Consider the following 21,403-nt stretch of genomic DNA (forward strand, 5'->3'; position numbering starts at 1 on the left):
AACTTCGCTGCTGTTACTGGAATTTCAGGTCTAATCCTAGCAAACAGGCCAAATTTTAAGGTCTCATGTATGCTACTTGACAAATCTAAAATGTGCAGCTTAAAAAAAAAAAGTACAAGTACAATAACATGCATGGTTGTGGTTAGAAAAGTAGACTGACATTTCCATGTGATAAAAGCACAAAGACTAGATCAGAGAAATCATGTTTTAAGGGATTATGAGGATTTTTATTTTTTTTTTAACTTCAAGAAGTCCTTGGCTAAGCCTTTTCTCCGTTTCCTTTCCATTTTTCCAGAAGAAGTTGTGATTCTTAACTTTAGATGGGTATGTTTTTCTGTTTAAAGTGTAAATTAGAATCACTCATTTCTGCTCCTGTCTTCTGTTTTGCTTCATGGAGACAGATGGTTGTTACATAGCTTTTAAGCTTACCAGTACTTGATTGTGCTCATGAGGCTGTGCATCCACTGCATCGCCCTTTAGATTTTGACCATTCTCTCTTGCCATCATTAGTTACAGTTCTTTTCACTTCCTTTGCTCTCAGACAAGCGTGTCTGCCATCTAGGATGTTCTTCATTTCCTTTTTGCTCCCTGACTACCACCACCCCCCACAGGTATGCACTGCCTTTAAAGATCAGAGCCTTCACTCTCAACCTGTCTTGAGTGCTGTGGAGAACACAGTTAACAATTCTAGGAAAATTACTCTCCCTTTGCAAAGTTGTAGAGATACCAAGACTCAAGTGGCATGAGCGTGGCTCAGCCAGACCGCCTCAGGCCATATCCTTGTAGAGCAGGACACCAGGAGCAGTGGAGACCACTGTTCATCAGCTTACGTGGTATATTAATAAGAGATGTGTAGTCTTGTCCATGGGTCCTCATTATTTACATTGTGGCACATGCTTTTTCTCCCACATTTTGTGTGGCTCTTTTCCCTGTCCCAGCCTTTTGTATAATCAGTATGTTATTGTGGGTAGAAGTGCAGTATTTCTGGATTAACAATTGTTACTGTAAACCCATGGTGTTTTATTGTGGAGTATTGATCCAAGAGGAAAGCAAAGAGATCCCCAAAACCAGGTTGTGTCATCTCTCTGACAAAGCTGTGAATTCCTTCCTTCACCTCCTGCCTCTGCTCAGCCGAGGGAGCTGGGGGTAACACTGTAGGACTGAGACACTTCCCATGCTGGCAGAATTGGACACCTGACCCCGAATGACTCAGTCTGCTGTTTTTACAGTGCACCTGGAGACAATAGCTAGGCTGACACCTGCATTTGAGTTCGCAACAGGCAGAAGTTCATTTTGCATCTCTGGGGCATGAAAGGCCCGTACACGTATTTCAGGATTTGAGGATGCATTTCTTTCTTTTATATCCATGATTTTTTATTTTCTGTTGTGTTCATGTTCAATGTATCATTCACTTTCATCTCTGCAAAACAGTAAAGCAAAACTGATGTGTACAGCCCTGCTGGGATTTGCAAGCTGACTTGGTAGCTCACTCAGTTCTAACCTAAATAACAACAAGTATGTGTAATCACATCTGTATCAAAAAAAAAAAAAGATTTGTTTCCCATAAGCTTTTCCAATCAGTCATATTAGGACATGAGTAGAGGTCACTGGACTTGCATTGTGACCTGTGAAAAATCAAGTAGCTGAAATTCTTTCTTAGTGACGTTAAACCAGGTGGACATTTAATGATTATGTGAAGCAAATGTTTCAGTTGCATCCTCTCTCTGGTTAGATGCTAACTACTGAGGGAACTTTGTAGCTTGCATAGCCTTTCATGGAGATTTTGAGCAATGAGTAGTCACTGTGTCAGATTAATCATCAATAGCTTTGTCTCCATGCACTTGACCAGTAGATCTCCTTGTAGCACATCAGCTGCAGTCTGGCATTTTGAATCCAGTTACTGAATACCTCCAGCCACCCTGCAAAAACAGATTTGACACTGACCCATCTTAGAAGCGGGCCCCCTTTTAGACCCCCAACTCGGGAAATTTCCAAGTTGTGAGTTTCTGTAAACTGAGACAAGAAATGTTGCTGTATGTTTGTTTTATTTGTATGCCCTTCCAGTGGCATCTGCTAGGGAGGAGAGGGTGGGTAGGACAGATGGGTCATGGGTCTGACCTCTGGCCATAGCCACTTAGCTTTGAAATGTTCAATGGAAACTAGCTGACAAAGTCTGCCAAAACCAACCAACCAACCAAAAACAAACAAACAAACAAACGAACCCACCAACAACAATTAAACAAATAGAAACAAACAAACAAAAATATATATCCCTCCGCAAAATGTGGAAGCTGTGGGCTTGGGGTATGAACGTAAACCTGGCAGTATGGGGCCACACTAAGCTCTGGGCACCATCCCTGCCCTTAGCCCCGGCCATTGTGTTGGGGCAGGTTACTTCATTCCTTCCATGCAGAGCTACTTCAATGCTGAGGAAGTGGCCTCTTGGAGGCAAGTGTTTCAAGGACTCTGTTTCTTCCATGTCCTTTGTCTTTCCCAGATCCATTATGCCTTCTCTGCCTTTTGTTTTCAAACAGGGTGTGAAATAACCTGCTTTTTAGATAAGAATTCACCAGCTGGATGGCTGCCTGTACACCAAATCTTGCATTTGTTCTGCTGCAGACCACGTAAGGTTTTTTGGTCACTGGGGAGCTGTGCTCTGACCTCAGTTTTGTTTCTACTGTAAACAGTAGCTGAATGAGTTTATTTGGCACCATAATGGTCTCAAAGGCCAAGAGAATAAATACGCGTGTGCTCTTTTGCCTTCAGGCTTATTGGGGCCAACCCAGACATGTGCCTCCATGTTTGACTTGCTGGACTAGGGACAAAATGCTGATACACGTTCTGGGTTTTCGCTTGCGTTTATGGCAGGTCTTCCTCAGCCTCAACTTTGAGGAGAGTCCTCTGATGGTGCTGCCTTGATGCAGGGCTCTTTCAGATGTCAAGCCCTCGAAACCACAGAGTAACAATAAACAGATGGTGCATGTGGAGACAGCTGCTAAAATTTGTTCTTCCTGAACAGAATATCTCTGTCTTTTCTTTTTTCTTTCTTTCTTTTTTGTTTTTTTTTTTTCCTGTCTTTTTTTTTTAATTATTATTATTAATTTTTTTTAAGAAAAATGAAATCATTAAATGTTTTTCTTTTTTCTTCTCCTCTGTTTCAGCAAAACCCTAAGAAAAACATTTTGGCTATACGTTCTATCCTCATAGTTTTATCTTGGATGTCACGTTTTTTCCCAGCAGAAAACTAGATATGTATTTTCCTGTTCTTCCTGTACCGGTGTGAAGAACCTGCTGATCAAACTAAGGAGGCCACCGGTAACACTGATGTCTGCTGTGCACCACGGTTACTTGCTCTGAGGGGCTTTTGTTTCTCTCAACAGAAAGCACGGGTTGAGTTTCAGCTACCCTAGAATTTTTCCGTCCTGTACAAGAAACTTCAAAGCATGGCTGGAAAATGTTCCCAAAGAGTTGTTTATGCAGATCTGCTTTATCTGTGGATGGGGTAGTTAGAGCAGCAACCAAAATAAACCAGATTCACATAAAATTCAGCACCTCTTTGATCCGTAGGTGTAACAAGATGGCCAAATCTAGAGTCCCTCTTTGGACTGACTGTCCTTTGGAGCTCTTATGTTATAGTACATGCATGAATGCCTTACAATGCAAGGAAATGAATGTAAAATTACCTAGAAAGGAGGGCCCAGTTGTCGTGAGACCACACCTGGGACACTGCGTTCAGCTGTGGGGCTCCCAGCACAAGAAGGACCTGGACCTGGTGGAGTGAGTCCAGAAGAGGGCCACAAAGATGATCAGAGGGCTGGAGCACCTCTCCTATGAAGACAGGCTGAGGGAGTTGGGGTTGTTCAGCCTGGAGAAGGCTTCAGGATGACCTTACAGTGGCCTTACAGTGCCTAAAGGGGGCTACAGGAAAGCTGGGGAGGTACCCTTTGTCAGGGAGTGTAGTGATAGGACAAGGTGTTTTTAAACTAAACAAGGGAAGAATTAGATTAGGTAACAGGAAGAAATTCTTCACTCAGAGGGTGGTAAGGCACTGGAACAGGTTGCCCAGAGAAGTTGTGGATGCCCCATCCCTGGAGGTGTTCAAGGCCAGGCTGGATGGGGTTTTGAGCAACCTGGTCTGGTGGGAGGTGTCCCTGCCCATGGCAGGGGGGTTGGAACTGGGTGGTCTTTAAGGTCTCTTCCACCCCAAACCATTCTGTGATTCTGCAGTGCCCAAAGGCTAACGTCTGACGGTATTAAATACTACTTTGCTTCATATTAAATACCGCTGAAGCCACTAGACATGTCTCTAAAACTTCCATGGCTAAAAGTGTTCGGGAAATACTTTTGTTGGAAGTCTGTGCCATTTTAGCTGAAGGCACTGTGGAGGACTCGGGCCTCTCCTGTCACTTCAGTGCAAGATCCCACTTCTCTCTCAATCGAGCAAAGCTCTTTCAGTCGGCGATCTTGGAAATTATTTCAGCAATTCATGGCATTATTTCATTTATTTATTTTTTATTGTTCTTGGGAATCTGGATGGAAGGTGTAGTAACACCTCATTTCCTTTAGCCCCATGGAGTCTTAGGACTGTTATAGTTGGTAAATTAATCTCTCCCATTGCCTGTTTACTTTTGCAGTCCTTGTTTGGCTATAGTACAGCAACTGTTACTGTAAGCAGAGGTGCAGGGATATTGAGCTGAGGCCTTTGAGAGTCTTTTTATGATGCTGAGAAGTGTTTTTTTTTTTTTTTTTTTTTTTGCATCTGGAGTTCTAGTTCTCTTTCCTCGAGTTATACTTCATGTTCCACGGAAACGAGAACATTGCATATGGAAAAGTCAAATATTTGTGCATTATTTCAAAAGCGCTTGTACTAGCATAAAAGATCTCATGTACTTTGACCATGTTTCAGAGAAGAGAAGATTGTTTGTGCAACTTTATCAAGTTTTTATTTTTATCCCTCAAGTTATAAATTGCATTTGAGAGGAGTAAACAAAAACAGATTGAATGTAACAGGCAGATTTGCAGGCAGTGCTAGTTACAACAGATGTAATTGTTCTGGCCAAATTACATCAATGAACCTTTCTGTGCTCCCTGTGCACACGTGGGAGTGAGGAACAAGGAGGGCAAGGGGCGAAGGGCTTGGGGAGAGAGAGTGGGTAGGAGAGAAGTCACCTGAACTTTTAATTCCCTCTTGGGGATTAAATCTGGCTTCATCTGAGGAAAATATCCCTTTTTTTTTTCCTTCCCCAGTGTACAGTTTGGTATGGTTCTATTTGTCCTTCTGACCATTTCATGCATTTAACCCCTGAGAGGAGCAGCAGCAGCCTGAGGCACTGAGCACCATCTGAAATGACGTGAAGGAAAACACTGGCGCTGAGCTGCGCTGGCAGCAGGCGGGCTAGGATTTTGTCAGGAAATTCCAAATGAGTATAAATAAATTCTCTGTAGCAACCTCTGGGCTCCCTGCCTGCTGATGTGTCAGGAGTACGCATTCCCTTTAAGGCAAAGGAAAGTGTGCTTCAGACTTAATTTCCTGAAAAATTAAACACTGCAACATTCAACAATTGCTTCTCAGCGGATCAGTAAGCGAAACCCTCACACAGAGGAGGAGAGGTGAGGTGTGAGAGACCGGCTCCCGACTCTGCTCACAGTGTGGGTAATTGGGGAAAAAGTCGGGGGGGGGGGGGGGGGGGGAGAGGGGGCACATATGGGTTGTACAGCTGAAACCCAGCCCTGGCTGTTTTTTTAGTATATTAAGCAATGCACGTCTTTCACTTCGGGTGCTCTTTATTTTTCTTTTCTAACTGCAGTGTTTGCTCCGTTCTCTCCCAGGAGCATTCTGCTAGGCTGCTCTCTGAAGGGAGAGCGCACTTAGGTCTGGTTTGATGCACCTCTGCCAGCCCCTTGGCTTTTGTTGGTACAGGAAAGAGCCTTTCTTCAACAAATGCAGATCTTCTAGTTGGAGGTCTGCATTCTGTGCACTCAAGTAGATGGAGTGCTGTGCCTATTTACTTTTAAGTGGAAGAAAGTTAGCTGTTGCTCCTAAAGTTGCTCGTTTTCATTATTGTTCATAGACTTTCAACTCTAAACCAGTGCTTTTAGCTACTTAAAATGTGCATACGAATCACTTCTAATACTGATGTTTTCCTTGTTTTCTCCAGTTATCACTTTTTTAACTTTTTGAACAAAACCAGTTCATTGGTCTGAACTATTTTAAGTGTGGAGAAAAAATTCCTGGTGTTCTTGGAATATTCAAATCACTCATGCTTTTGAAGTTCAAAAAGCAGCATATGAAATCAGTACTAGATTAATATAAAAGGGGGTAGGAGGGAACAATTCCCGGTATTTGAAATATAATTCTGATTATGCAGCATAAAGTATTTTCCTCGTGGAAGTTAAGCATGTGACAAAATAAAGTCCTTTCAGGACTCCTAAATACAAATGTTTGTAGAATCATTCTTGTAGAAGACAATTCTTCCATTTTTTCCCACCCTTTGCACAGCTGTGAGATCAAGCTGAAACTGTCAATCAGTTTTAAGATACCATGGCAGGCTTATATCTAAGGAGTCCAGGTTCTTTCCTGATGGTTACTCCTATTACAATAGCCCTATGTATCTGTTCTCTGCTCCTCACCTTTCAGAGATTTATAGGCACAGAAAGGCAATGACATTATAAATCTAAATATTTTAGTTCTGCGATTCAGTTCTCATAGCTAGTACAGCCTTTGCTTGAGCTGCAGCACGTAACACTGATGCAGTGTTGCACTAAGAGATGTCTTCAGGCATAGACAGGTCTGTCTAGCATCCAACATTGCTATGGGGAGTGTGGACGTGATTGGGATAACTGGTGAAGGAAGGGAAAAATGCGGAAGTTTGCTCCTCTTCTGCTTTGCAAGCACTTGGGGGGGAGGGGGGGGGTGGTTGTGAAGCCCATCCTGTATTCATGCTTCAGTCTTTGTCATCCTTTCTTCTAGAGTGATTTTACTTGTGATAAGGAAGTGGTATTTAGTAACATGGGGTAATGTACTGTCAGAAAAGTGGGGCAGGTAGTGATGCCACATTGTGAAGAGTTGGCAAGGGATGTAGGGGATCTTTGGCGTTTCTCCAGTGCAGCAAAGTACAGCATGCTGTTTTACCTCATATTCCTCAGCACCACCAGCTTAAACAGTCAGTTAGCCTGGATTTACTGGGATGTTTTGTCAGAAAGGAGGGTTATGGTGCTCTGACACTGAGAGCTCTCCTCCTGTGGTCAGCAGACACATTGTAAGGCTTTCTACTAGGCTGTAGGCAGCATGTGAATGGTACTTACTGTTTGCCTTAAATTACAACATTTTGCTAGTCAGTCTGATTTGGAAAGCATCTTTTAAGTGAACAGTTTTCATTTGTCACAAATGTGCCCAGAGCCAGTAACTGTGCACGTACTAGAGAGTGAATGAAATCTATGCTTTGGGGAAAGACGAAGGGCTGTTCTCAAGCAGACAAATAGTGCAAGATGAAAAATATGTACATGAAATCAGGCGCTTGGAAAGCACAGATTTGTATCGTTTTGGATTTGCCTTGAAAGCATCTGGTTTTCAAAACCAAGTAAATGGGATTGAGATGCACCTAGTTTCAAGCCAAGAAGGAAAGGATGACTGTTAACTCATTTCATCGTTCTTATCAGGGACACTCAAGAGGCTTGCTAACTTTCCTGTGAGGAAATGAGCGTCCTTCTGGGGAGAGCATTTCTTTTTGTGGCTGAGCCACCTAAATCCCCGCCAGTGGTTTGCTTTCAGTGGAAGGCAAGCTCTTTTCTTCCACAACAGGTGGGCTGAGGTGGCATTGGAGGAGGACTATGAAAATGCAGCAGTGCAGCACAACCAAGGATGCGGCCTGCTGCTTGTCGCTGTACAGTGGACCAGCTGGTCGCACTCAGAGCCACAGTGCACCCACAGACCAACCTGTGCCACTGCAGTTCACCCTAGTGGACACTGTTTTTAGGGTAGTTTCTACCCAGAAGTGGCAGTGCTGTTCACAGCAGCAGCAGCAGCCTCTGCCACGGTTTCTGCTCAGCCCTTCGGCACTGCTCGTGGGGCAGTGTGTAAGAAGCTAGCAGCTATATTCCTTCCCCTTCCCACCCATGCCCTGCTTCCTTGCCAGCCTTAGCTTGATTTCCCCTGGGATCTGTGAGTCAGAAGCTGGGATGGGAGCAAAAACAGACTAGTCTCTTAGTTTTGAGTTTTCGTGGCGAGCGGCCTTGAGGTGATACATGTACGAGATGTTCCTGCCACAGGGCTGCCAGAATTAGAGCTGTTCCCAGAAAGTGACAGTGGGTGAAAAGGAGACTTATTGTAGAGCTCCAATAAGAGAGTTGTCAAGAAAATAAAGCAGATTTTGTGAATTTTGATAAGGGGCCACATTACAGTCAATCACTATTTTATTTTTTTTCAGGAATAGATTTTTTACAAATAAGGTCAGTCCTTTATTCAGGGTTAATTAATTTGCATTACTTATATCCTGTATTTTATATTTTAAATGAGATTCTTTTTGACCTGCAACTTTTTAGTTCAGGAATTCTCCAAGGAAAAGGTTTGGACACTAAAAAAACTGGAGGGAGGGAGGGAGGGAGGGAGGGAGGGAGGGAGGGAGGTTTTGAAAGGTGGCTTTTGCTGCCAGCTTGCAGAAATAACTGTTGGTTATGGTTACATGCTGTCCAGATATATACTCTGTAGGTAACTGTTCTTTACCATGTGAAAGAAAACGTATAACCATGTTTAAAAAAAAAGTCATGTGACCTTAAAATGCCTGTCCAAAGATCAAAAAGGCTATAGACAATATTCACAGCCATTGCATAGAAGGCTGCTGAGCATTCTGAGCATTTTCTATGTTACACCAAAACACCCTGTTTTTCATAGCCGTGAACAGTAGTTTGTAACAGATAGCAAATGGGCAGCAAAGGGAGAAAAGTAAGAAAAGCCAGTGTCCTCAATGAGCTTAAGAAATGGTTTGTGGTTTGGGAATTGAATCTTGAGCCCGTGGCAGTGGGACATCCAGGCTAGTGCATCCATCTGATCACTGGTAGCAAGGTGAGAGCTGGCTCATTGTTTTTACTATCACACTGTGCAATCAACGTTTTATTATGTTTTTATTACAATAATCTTTGTATAACGCTAAGCAACTAACATTTTTCAGGCTCACAGGAACTTAACCTCTTGAGAGAGACTTTTCTCACTGGGTTGATCTAAAGCCCAGTCAAGTAAATGGAAAGACTTCAGATGTTTTTAACAGTCTTTGCATTGTGGTTGTGATTTCTTTTGGTTTTTGGTGGGTTTTGTTTGTTTGTTTGCTCTATTGCCATAATGGTCCGTTTCTTCTAGGAAGAGTATGGCATTAAGACAGCAGCTCAGTTCTTAAATCACGCCTTTTTACCACTGTTCTGTGGTAACAGTGACATCATAGCCCAGTCTTTGCTTTCACAGTGTAAACAGAACACTGCAGACATCTGTGTGAAACATCTTTCTTCAACACTGCTGCTGCTAATGTTCATTTCCATTGGTGATGTCCTTAATTCACTTCTCTGAGGCTTGCTGCTACAGACACCTGAGCTGTAGTCTACACACCTGGAGAGAAAAGCCTCTTTATTAGACAGCATTGTAGTTTCAGCCTTTTTCTTTCCATTGCCAGGGAAGTTGCTACCCCCATTTTTTGATCACAAACCTCAATCCTAAGTACTGAGTATTTAGATGTCAGACTTAAAAGTCAACACACAGTTGGGGTAGTGACTCATAAATTGAAAGTAAACTTAAAACTGATATTTTACCATTTCTCTGCTCCTCGTTTTTCTTTGAGAATAAATTTGCAGCAAGCACTTTTACAAGGGAGACCTATATCTTTAGTGAAGCATGCAGTAAATGGAGTTCCTCTGTACAAGGAGAGTCCTCCACACCTGTAACTGCAGGGTTGGTGTCAGGGTCTGTTATCCCTCATCAAGCAGCTTCCTGGTTTGACTGTCCTTTTGGGGCATGTGCAGTCACCTCAGGCACTCTGTGCTCCACATCTATGGCATGCTTCGCAGCAACACAGTATGTTTTAGCTGCAAAGTGAAAAATAGAACACCTAATGCTCCTGCTGTGCCTTAGGAAAACTATAGGAACAAATTCCTATCTCTGTAGGTACACACATACACACACACACCAGTTCTTGAAATAATAGTAATTAAAAAAAATCTGATACTTTGATTGTATGTGTCCTGCCCCCCCCCCCCCCCCCCCCCCCCCCCCCCCAATGAAAATACTGAAGAGCTAGGTTGAATTGTTGGAGAGCAAAGGTAATGTCTGTTCTCTGAGTGTTGTTTTTTTTTTTTTAAACTTTAATTGAAATACCAACACCTGAAAAGGAAAATGAAAGAATGTTTGTTAATTCTGCAGTTTCCTTTTAAACAAATGCTCAGTGTCATGTGTCTTGGTTCTTTTCAGAAGTCAGGACTGATATTCATCTATGTCTGCTACAGACCAGGGAGAGAAATGAATAAAAGCAGTATTGGGAGGTGGGGGCGGGGGGGGGGGGGGAAGGCATCCACTCTTTTTCTGTTGCAGTAAAGAATCAAAAAGGTCAGAACTTTTTTTTTCTTTTTCATCTTCTCTTTTCCTGCTCCAGATAACCTTTAATACTGAAGCTCAACACATAAAAATACTGCATCTATTCCATTTACAACAGCTATTGCTTCTTTCTTTTTCTTCTGCAGCATTCTTTATGAATTGGCTTATGCCATAACTCTGGAAGGAGACTCTGTTATTCATAATGTTATTTCAATGGAGAAGACTTCTTTAATAGCAGTCAGATCCAAGATAAAAATGCCTTAGAGCAGATATCATAACCAGATGGGGAGAGAAGGCTTTAGATGTGATGTCTGTATATTTTAAGGTGCCTTAGCCTTTTCAGAAATATATTTTCAGTTGCTTCTCTTTGCTCTTTCTGTACCTTCCAAGGTGGCTTTACAATAAAGCTTTCCTAGCCTGCAGAACCAAAACTCTGCGTCTGCCCTCATTTTTTATTCCCCACTCTTCTCTCTCCCCAAAAGTCTTTAAGCACATCAACTAAAGGTCCTGTTTTTTTCCAGTTCTCCTGGTCTGGGAGCAGGCATGATTAGTGTGGACTTGGGTAGGGCTAACTCAATACTTTAATATACTGATGCTCTTGTGTAGTGCATTGGATAGGATATAACTTTATGGAAGTTGGCAAGACTGGAATGTTTGGACAGAGCCAGTCCCAGCAGTGCAGGAGACAAGAACAGAAGAGTGCATTTTTAAAATGTTGCTTGTGTCCTGTCCATGATTATCATGCAGTAAGGAGAGGAAAATGAACTCTTGCATACTTCTGGAGAAATGCATTAATAATGACAGTAACACAATAAGGCCTCTGTGCTTTATGAAGTATCTTACTTCACAGGTACTTGCCTAAAAGCATAATGTCTTATTGCAATTAAAGACATTTCAGAAGAAAATGGCAATGTCTGCAACATTTTCACAGACAAAAGTGTGTGTGTGTCTTCACATACTTTTTCAGTGTAACGCAACGATGTGATTAAAATTTGCCTGAGGTACTACAGAGACTGGGGAACAGTCCTTCTAATTATAGCAGTGTCTCTGCTCAGCTGGCGAAGGATGAGACAAGAAGCCTAACAAGAGCATTTGACCTGTCCGGCATTTGCTGTTGTACTTTTATGTGTTTTGGGATGAATGGGGTAGGAATCTCTTGCTCACTTGAGGTCTCTAAGCATGAGACAAGCTTGCCATTCCTCCTGAAGAGCATATAGATACAGCCTTCTCTGAGATTCATCTGAGGTACTTGGCTTGTATAGCACTTGGTACTCACCTAGCAAGGTCAGAGGGTAAAGGCATCCGTGGTTCATCCAGGACCTAAGGACTGAAAGGAAAAAGGTCTGCACTCAGACCTTTCTCTTATCAGACACTTATCAGGTGCGTGCTCCTTTCCTTTTCATTATATATATTTTTTTTCCTTTAAAAGCAACAAAATACTTTTATTGCCTGAAAACAGCCATCCATTTTGCTTTGTTCCCATGCTTAACAGGCACACCCATTTGGGCCCTTTCTCTGAGACAGCAAAATGCACAAAGGCTTGGCGCAGCTCCTGCATGCTGCATTGTTGTTGTTGTTGTTGTCGGATTGCATGCCCGACCCTTGTTTGTCTTAACGTACCAAGAAATGTCTCCAAAGATCAACTCATAATACTGGGATTGTGTTGGTGGAGTGTTCATTGTGTTGTTTTAAGAAGTAATATGCAAAGTCAGCTCCACAGACAGCCTCGTGCTTGTGGAGTGGCAGATATGAACTGTGTCCTCTTACTGCTGCCAGCTTAAGCTGAGGACCAAGTGGATTTATTTCATTGTGAAGACACTTAACTGCCTGCAGGTGTTGTGGACAGGTTTAGCGAACGATTCGGTGTCATTGTGGTTTTTTGATTATTTATTTTTGATGGGTTTTTGTTGAGCAATCTCAATACTATTCCATGAAGGACAAAAAAATTATCTGAGATTCCAGTTTGGCTCTTATGACTTAACATGCAATTTGCATGTCTTTTTAGAGGTTTTATGAATATTTTTTCCATAGATGCATTAATTCTTAAGTCCTGGGACTTTCCAAAGAGCCTGTTTCTCCCTCCCCCATCCAACACTTATGCATTGTGCCCAGGGACAGCTTACAGGAGCTGCCTGACTACACCGGTGTAGTGATGGGAGAATCAGGGATGTCGCTGGATAGGAAGACAAGAACCGAGACAAGCAGAGGAAAGGGACTGGGAAGAAAGAGAGAACAGGTAAAGTTAGTATGATGGAGCTTGAATTTACATGGGCTGGGTGAAGTGCCTAGCAACAAGCTCAGGATGAGGGGTGAGGGTATAACCAGATTTGGGGTTAGAATTGGTGGAACAGGTGTGGGGACATGAATGGAGAAAATGGATGAGAAGCTCAAAGTGCGGGAGAAAGGTAGAAAAAGCCCAGGAAAATACAGGCAATGGGAGAGTGGGGGCAAAGCTTAGTGTGCAGGGGGAGAGGGAAGGGTGATTAGCCTAGGGCCAGGAGCTGTGGGCTGTGGAGAATTGTTTGTCAGTGGAGAACGTGGAAAACAGAGCCAGGATGAGAATCTGGACAACTGAATCCAGGGAGGAAGAGCAACTTGGAGGTTGCTCTGTCTCATTCCCTCCTGCCGGTGGGAGTTCTGGAGGCTTTTTCCCTGCCCAACCTTGAGGCAGTCCTGCTGTAAGGGGCTGTGGGTGCTTATGTGCTTGGAGTATGTGTGCATACGTGTATTTTTGCTTCCACTTTGGTATTTAAATGGCTATTTTGGGAGCATCTATAAGTAAATACCACAGCATACGGACAGACTGGCTGTCCAGCAAAAACATGTGGTCTGGGTGGGTTGTTTGTGTCTGTTGGAGGCTCCGTCCACATGCTGCCGCTTGCAAGACGGAGATACCGATGTGTTCAGGTCAGCCCTGCTTGTGTCGCTGTCGTGGTGCCTGCCTGACTCAGGTCTCCATCCCATTCCCAACCGGGGAAGGTAGGCTTCCCCCGAGCAGCATCCTGCTTCCGTCTCCTGCTCGGGGGTGTCCCCTGCTAGCCAAAAGCATAAAAGATCGCCATGAAAGCAGTTACACTGTCTGTAGACAAAGCTTTCCTTAAGCATGCCAAGGAAACTGGAAAAACAGGAGCCTGCTTTTTTTTTTTTTCCCCTCCCAAACCTTTTCAGTGCAACATTAAGTCACTTCCTGTAGTTGCAGCGAGCAGAGGTTGTTGGCTTTTTTTTTTTTCCTTTTTTTTTTTTTTTTTTCCCTCTCCCCTCCGGAGGCTTATATTCCTTTAAGAGGACACGACTTCCCAAACCCAGCTATTTAAAAACAAAACCCACAGCTAAATTCACTGTCGGACACAGCTGCCTGCAGCACGCCCTGCCCGGCCCGGCCCGGGGGGATCGGACACGCGTGGGGCCGGTGTGGCCGCGCTGAAAAATCACGGCGACAGAGACGGAGCCGGGGGCGCTGGTGGCGGCCGGAGGGTCCCGTACGCGGCGCGCAGCGGGGGTGCGCAGCGCAGGCACCGCGTCCTGCGCCTTTAAGCCCTTAACCCTTCCCTGCCCGCGGAGATAAGCCGGCGCGGAGCTGGGAAAGGCGCTGCTGCTCTTCCATCCTGGTCTGGGACCAGGCACCGCGGTGAGAGCACAGCCCCTGAAGTCACCGTGCCCTGCCCGGCCACCTTCGCGCTAATGCGGGATTTCCTCTTTTATTTTATTTATATTTTTTTCCTTACGGGGTGAAGAATGAGCGAGTCGGGAGGCAGGGCTGTGGTGGAAGGGGAGCTTGTTGGTGACACATGCAGCCGGGACAGCGAGGAGCCTTACCGGAGGCCTAGCCATACGTGGCTGGAAAATTTGCAGCGTGGGGGCAGAGGCATGTAGCTAATTCAGGTAACCGGAAAGCGGTCTTTTATTATTCCTCCAGCGCCTCTCCTAACTCCCAGCAGTTGTTTTTCTTTTTCTCAAGTGGGGCAGGAGGAGCGGGTTGTGTAGCAGCACCGTGTATAAATACGCTGCCCACAGAAGCCCAGCAGACCTGGTGAAGTTGTATTTAGATTTCTGTGGGGACGGATGAGTACTGTGTCCGGAGGGTGGGCGAGTTTTCCTGACCGCGAGACAGATGCCGGTTTCTCTTACAGTGGTGAAAGTCAGGACACTGCTGGAAGTGGGTCCAGCTGTCTGTGCTGGTGCGGGGGGTGGGGGGGCTTGGTGTAGACGATGTGAAGGGGGCAGAGACACTGCTCAAATTAACCTGAGCTCAGGAAAGAGTGAGCAGGTATTGCTGCTCTTGCGGCAGAAGTTCTCCAAGCAGTGAAACAGCTGCGGATCAGTCTAATGGCACTGGTTGCATAAGGAAGGGGTTGGAGTTCCTGTTCCGTAGCCTGTTTGAATATACCCTCCAGACAAGTTGGTCTCCAGATGATTCATGCAGTACAGTGTAGTCCTGTGGTCTTTGTGTGGCAGCATAGCGTGTGTGAAAGCCTGATGTTACGTGGGAAGACTGGAGGGATTTGGGGAGGGACTGCTACTAAGCTGTGCCACTTCTCTGCCGTTTTGTTAACGGAAGTTGTCAGTATGCTTGTACGTGTATGCACTTCTCAGCATTTGAAAACCTGCTGATTAACATCCAGGAAGTTAATTGGGGTTCAGTGTTGAGGGTAAATCAGCAGGATGTCAGTCCCCTCTGAGGTGCCGTTCCACCACCGGTGGGCATGCTGTGAGCACCCACCCTTGTGCCCTTGTGTTTTAGCGCCCAGTTTGCTCAGACATGGTTTCTTTTCCACGTGCTGATTGTGTTTCTTCTTTTCCAGAAAAAGAGGAAGTAGCTGTAAATGGAGAAGATGAAAAAGAACGGAAAGACCCCTATTTTGTGGAAACACCTTATGGTTACCAGCTAGACCTGGATTTCCTCAAGTATGTGGATGATATTCAAAAGGGGAATACCATTAAGAAATTAAACATCCAAAAGAAGAGGAAAGCAATACCAGCCTCTACGGGTACTAAGAACTCTGGTGGCCATTGCAGTGGCTGGACCTCCACAGAGTCTCTCTCTTCATCGAACAGTGATGAGAACAAGCAGTCTTTTTTGGCAGCAAGGAGTCAAGTAACCTCATCTGTCGCTGTGAGACCACTGGTTTCATTTGAAGTATCTCCCTCCTACTTAACCGTCCCTGAGAGTAAGCAGCTCCCTCCTCCCTCCCCACAGCTTCCTCGGCACAACCTCCATGTGACAAAAACCCTCATGGAAACGCGGAGGCGACTTGAACAGGAGAGAATGATGCAGGTCACACCAGGAGATGTCCGCAGGCCCAGACTTTCCAGCTTCGGGGGCATGGGCTCAACGAGCTCCCTCCCCTCTTTTGTGGGGTCCGGTGGGTATGGTCATATGTCTCAGCAGCTCCAGAACGGGTATCAGGGGAGCGGAGACTACGGCGCCTGCTTCAGCTCGTCCTTGGGCAGTTCCATCCGGCACAGCCCGATGAGTTCGGGAATTTCCACCCCGGTCACCAATGTGAGCCCAGTGCATCTGCAGCACATCAGGGAACAAATGGCAGTTGCCCTCAAGCGCCTCAAGGAGCTCGAGGAGCAAGTCAAGACCATTCCTGTGCTGCAGGTCAAAATTTCAGTGTTACAGGAAGAGAAGAGGCACATGATGGCAGAACTCAAAAGCCAAAGGAAACCCAGTCAAAACGAGACATACGGTTTCAGAAAACGATCTTACAGTGCGGGAAATGCAGAGCAGTGGGAACACCTGTCTCAGGGCCGAAGAGGCGGAGAACTTTACATAGATTGTGAGGATGAGATGGACAGCATGGAGCAGAGCTCTCAGAGGATAGAGGAGTTCAGGCAGTTGACTGCTGAAATGCAGGCGCTGGAGAAAAAAATCCAGGACAGCAACTATGAGATTCCATCAAACCTTAGGGCGAATAGAGAAAGCCTGACAAAAGAGAGCCGATCTGTTGCTGTTGGCGCTGATGAAAACATCAACGACGTGGTTATATACAACAGATCTTCAAGGCAACGCAGAGAAGTAGCTGTGGGGACAGAGAAAGAAATGAGAGAGTCTGGGGTTGGGGTGACGGAGGCCATGCTTGGCTTGTCTACAGAAGTTGAGAAAGAAATAGAGCTTCAGCAGCAGACCATCGAAGCCCTTAAGGAGAAGATTTATAGACTGGAGGTTCAGTTAAAGGAAACGACCCATGACAGGGAAATGACCAAATTAAAACAGGAGCTGCAGGCGGCTGGGTCTAGGAAAAAAGTAGATAAAGCCACGATGGCTCAGCCCCTTGTCGTCAGCAGAACGGTGGAAGCCGTGGTGCCAATGAGAGACCAAATGGTGGGAGACCACGTCAGCGTCGCCGATTCGTCTGTGGGGAACCACCTGCAGATGAGCAGCATCGGCACCTCCTGCCAGCCCGTGGTACGGAGCACGGCGGTGGGCCCCGAGCTGCTGATGACCCGCTGGCTTGTGAGGGAGAGAGCCGAGGTGCGGGACCAGTGCACGGGGAGGTGCGTGGAGCTGTACGACAAGCAGGTGGGCGTGGAGACGAGCGTCTGCGAGACGGGCGTCAACACGGAGGAGTCGGTGGGCAACCTGAGTCTCTGCAGGACGGCGCAGGAGGTCAGAGAGACGAGGACGGTAGGCTGCGGGGACTGCTCGGTGGATGTGATCGTCCACTCCCCGAAGGAGTGCGTGTCCCGCGAGACAGCCACAGAGGCTGTGAGCAGGGCAGAGGCCACGGTCATGGCCGTGCCGTCTACGGCCAGCCAGCACACCAGCACTGCCTTGGAAACGGTGAGCCGGTGCACCAGTACGGAGGTACTGGTGCTGGCAGACTGCAGCACCAACACCGTCCCGAGCGGCCACAATAAGCAGACCAACACGGTGAGCGTGGAGACACGGACTGTGGCCGTTGGGGACGGGCGGGTGAAGGACATACATGCGTCCGCTAAAACGCGCTCGGTCGGAGTGGGGACCTTGTATTCAAGTCACCCTGGCTTTGAAAAGCCCTCTGCGATCAAAACCAAAGACTGTGGCGTTGGGCAGATAAACATTAATGAGAACTACCTAGTTGGGCTTAAAATGAGAAGCATTGCCTGTGGACCCCCGCCTCTGGTGGTTGTGCCCACTGGCACCAGGAGCATTGGTGTTGGGGGTGAGCCAGTGTGCGAATCTGTGAGCGGCCTTCTGGAGAACCCTCTCCCTCCGCCGGAGCTTAGGACGGGCTTGGACCACTATATCGAGCGCGTGCAGAAGCTGCTGCAGGAGCAGCAGATGCTGCTTGCCGAAAATTACAGTGAATTGGCTGAAGCCTTTGGAGAGCCGCACTCCCAGATTGGCTCTCTCAATTCGCAGCTGATCAGCACCCTCACATCCATCAACTCCGTCATGAAATACGCCAGCACGGAGGAGCTGCGGAGCCTGGACCTTCAGAAACAGTGCGTGGAGAGAAGCACTGTGTCAGGTAAGCCGAGTGTCCCAACATACATTTGTGACACCCCTTGCTAGCGCGGTGGGTTTGCCACCTGGAAGCTTGTCACCTAGTTCTCCCTGGTGAAATGCAGAACGTGGTGGTGGTGCTGGTGGATGAGCCCATTCGTTATTCCCTTCAGCCCACCACTGGTAACTGGAACTCAAAAGCTGGAGGTGGTTTTACCTGTCCCAGTCCAGCAGGCTCTAAAGGGCCTAATGATGACGACTCTGAATGATTAAGTGTGGGATATACAAGAGAGGTATCTAAAGTGTGCCGAATTTGACCGCCATCCAAGGTGCTGACTCCATTTTATAACTCTTAAGGCAATCTAGTTTAATGTCTGTGGAACTGGAATGTTGTCCTTCCTTTAAATTTGGCCTGCTATTTTCAAAAATTTAAAATGACAGATTTGATGGCTCTAAGTCACATTCAACGCCTGTATCAAGTTGACTTGTTTCCACAGACATATCCCCAGGTTTTGTACTGTTTCTTCCACTTCTTCCATTCCTTGTTCTTCCCAGTCAGAGAGAGAACTATGGGGTGCTTTCCCCATTTCAGCAGTGTTTATTGCTTTATAATGGGCAAATCCAGAGTGCTTCACAAAAACCACATCTTGCATCTTCTCTTTTTGTCCTAATCCCTAATTAGAGCCTCGTATTTGAAAGGCCTAAGCTGTGATTACTTTTGGAGGTTTTGGTGACACTCAGGAAAGGCAAGAATTGAGATTTAAATACCCCTTCCATTTTATGTATTAACTGGAAAATCCATACAACTAATTTGAGGGATTTCTTTATTCCCTGGGGTGAAGTTGCATATTGTTTTGTTGTTGTTGTTGTTGCTGTTGGTGGGGAGTGGGGAGTCTAATAATCAAAAAAAAAAAACCACAACAACAATAACAAAAACTCCTTTTGTAATACAATGGTGGTGAATCCAGCTACAGTACTATTCAATTCATAAATGTTGGCTTACTGGACACCAGTAGGTAATGACTAACAGTGACTTAGATAGTGTCTTGTTGGTCTCACCACACAGTAACTGAAACAAGAGGTTAGGGAAATGGGAAAAATGTGTACCAATGCATCTGTATCATGGGTGCTGAACTGGAAAAAAAAATGTTTTAGTAAATACTGCATAATGTGAGCATAATATTATTAGCTAATGCACTGCTATATAAAGCTCTTCCAGCTTATTTACTCTCTTAAGTTACCTATTTTTATTAAAAGGCAGCTTGGTAAATCTGGTAATTTTCAAGGTTCATGTGCTAAATGGAACCATCCATTAAATGTACTGAAGTAAAATTTTTAGCTTCCCATAGAAAAGCAATAAGCAACATTCATGTAGCAGTAAAGAAAATGTATGATATCCTGTCTGCATACATTCAATATTATACTATATATGCAATATTATTATCTTTCTGGTATGCATTTTATATTTTGGGCTCTTGCAAGTAATGATACTCTGATAATAAGTGTATCCACCAAGCACCAAGAGTGTCCTTAAAAACAGTGAACCAGACTTTTTACTAGCTGTAAATCCTCAATTCCTTTCCCTACTTTTACTGCACAGTATCAAATGTGGAGTCTAGAGACTCAAAAGCATTTAGACACAGGTGGAGTAATGGATCATATTTTACTAAAGATGTTCTTACTTGGATTTGGATTTCACATTCTTGACAAAATTATTTTGGAATATTTTTATTTTAATGTGTAATGCCATTATCTTTGGCAGTGGATGCTCAGTGTAAAATCTATTTATTTTTAGTCCCTGATGAGAACTAAATGCTATGACTGCATGCATAAATCGGGCTCTAGGTTGTAACAGTTTAGACACATGAAGAATAAGAATAGGAAGAGATCATAAGCCTGAAATGTTTCCCCTTCTCTTTCCATTAATTCTGAAAATGTTCTTTTTATTACTGCTACTGTTATCTGCTACTCCTGCTGCCTGTTTCTGTGGTTTTAGAAGTCATGTGTTCCTTTTTCGGTGAAAGGCTTTTTGCTGAATGAAGTGTACTATCTTAAGTAATTCTCTAAGCAGTGGAACTAATAAAGCCTCTTTATGCTCATAGATTGGTATCTTACAGAAGCTTTTGAGCTCTTGTTATGTCTTTCCCCAAATTTAGTCTCTTGGATATAGCTTGTCGGGTGTCTTGTGTGTGAACTCAAACAGCACAGCACGCCTTTCTCCAGTCCTGTCATCTCAGCCTGGTTTCTCTGAAGCCTGTGTAAATACAAAAAATTAAGTCTGAGTTACTGAAAGAGGCATGACATCGTAAACCTCAGTTTGTTACAAAAGCAGGCTGAACACAGAGACAGAAGCTGCTGGTTCCAGATGAGCAGCAGCAGTGTTGTAGTTAATGTTTTGTTCAAAGAGCTTCCTTAGGAAGCACCTGTTCGAGGCAGGTCCATTTAGGGGAAAAAAAAACCAAAAAACAGAAACACCTAGGCTAGCTCTGAGGTGTGTAATTTGGGTACCAGAAGCAGCAAGCAGCATCAGGCCAGTTTGCTGTGTTAAAAAGGTTAAATAGTTAGTGGTACGTACTGCTACCAATACCCGAGTTAGCACATCAGTCAAATTCTGTCCATTTTATAGATTTTTCTCTATCAGCCCTGCGGGGTAGGGGACGTGCTGCAGAGGTGTCTGCAGTTTCACAGCAGGTGCAAGTTGGTGAGCAGTGATGGGAGGCAGATGAGAGAGCTGGACCTTTTGGAATGAGATGCGGTCTGCATCCACAGCTACCCTGCTTAGAGGCAATCCGAGCAGACCTGTGAGATTATCAGCAAACTGGGTCTATCAGCAATTAATGTATTGCTTCTTGCAAAATAAACACCTTCATTTCAGTAGCTAAGCAACTCCTATTTACATAGGTGCTGTCTTTCAGGAGCCTGCGTGGTGTCAGGGAAATCAAATCCGCTGTCCAGACAACTGAGTTCCACTCCATACCATGATTTTAGCCAGCACTGGCACGGTGTCTGTCCAGCTGGATCGTACAGATGTGGGTTACAAACCTAGATGCCTACTGGTCTTTATTCTTAGTGTAGCCAGCCTACAGGGCTAAAAGAGAGTCAAGTCTGCTTTGTCTCTCCATTTATTGTTACAGAATTTTTGAGAAGTTTCAGAAAAGTACATTTGACTGCATGTGATGTATTTTACAAAACATCACCCAGAGGCTTAATTTAACTTGGAGGCTTCTCAATTACATAAGCTTTTCACGAAGAAATCTTACAGTTGGATGTCTTTCATAGACAAGGAGTTTGCAAGATTGGCATTTGAAAACAACTGTTCTGCTCTTGCCCTGAAAAATTACCTGAGCATGTTCTGAAAATGACTGGTTACTTTGCCTCAGTGATCTTTGGATTTGGTT

At 44.9% G+C, this 21,403-nt stretch overlaps 1 protein-coding gene across 4 annotated transcripts in view; it reads left to right on the forward strand.

Moving 5' to 3' along the window:
- KANK1 (KN motif and ankyrin repeat domains 1) overlaps positions 1-21,403 on the forward strand; it is a 127,599-nt gene that overhangs the window by 84,902 nt on the left and 21,294 nt on the right. For all 4 annotated transcript variants that reach the window (XM_066987889.1, XM_013192146.3, XM_048051706.2 and 1 more), the window contains exon 4: positions 15,376-18,030. In XM_066987889.1, coding sequence (XP_066843990.1) covers positions 15,376-18,030 — 2,655 coding nt within the window. The remainder of the gene's footprint in view (positions 1-15,375; positions 18,031-21,403) is intronic.

Source organism: Anser cygnoides, chromosome Z (assembly GCF_040182565.1).
Source record: "Anser cygnoides isolate HZ-2024a breed goose chromosome Z, Taihu_goose_T2T_genome, whole genome shotgun sequence".
NCBI classification, from domain to species: domain Eukaryota; kingdom Metazoa; phylum Chordata; class Aves; order Anseriformes; family Anatidae; genus Anser; species Anser cygnoides.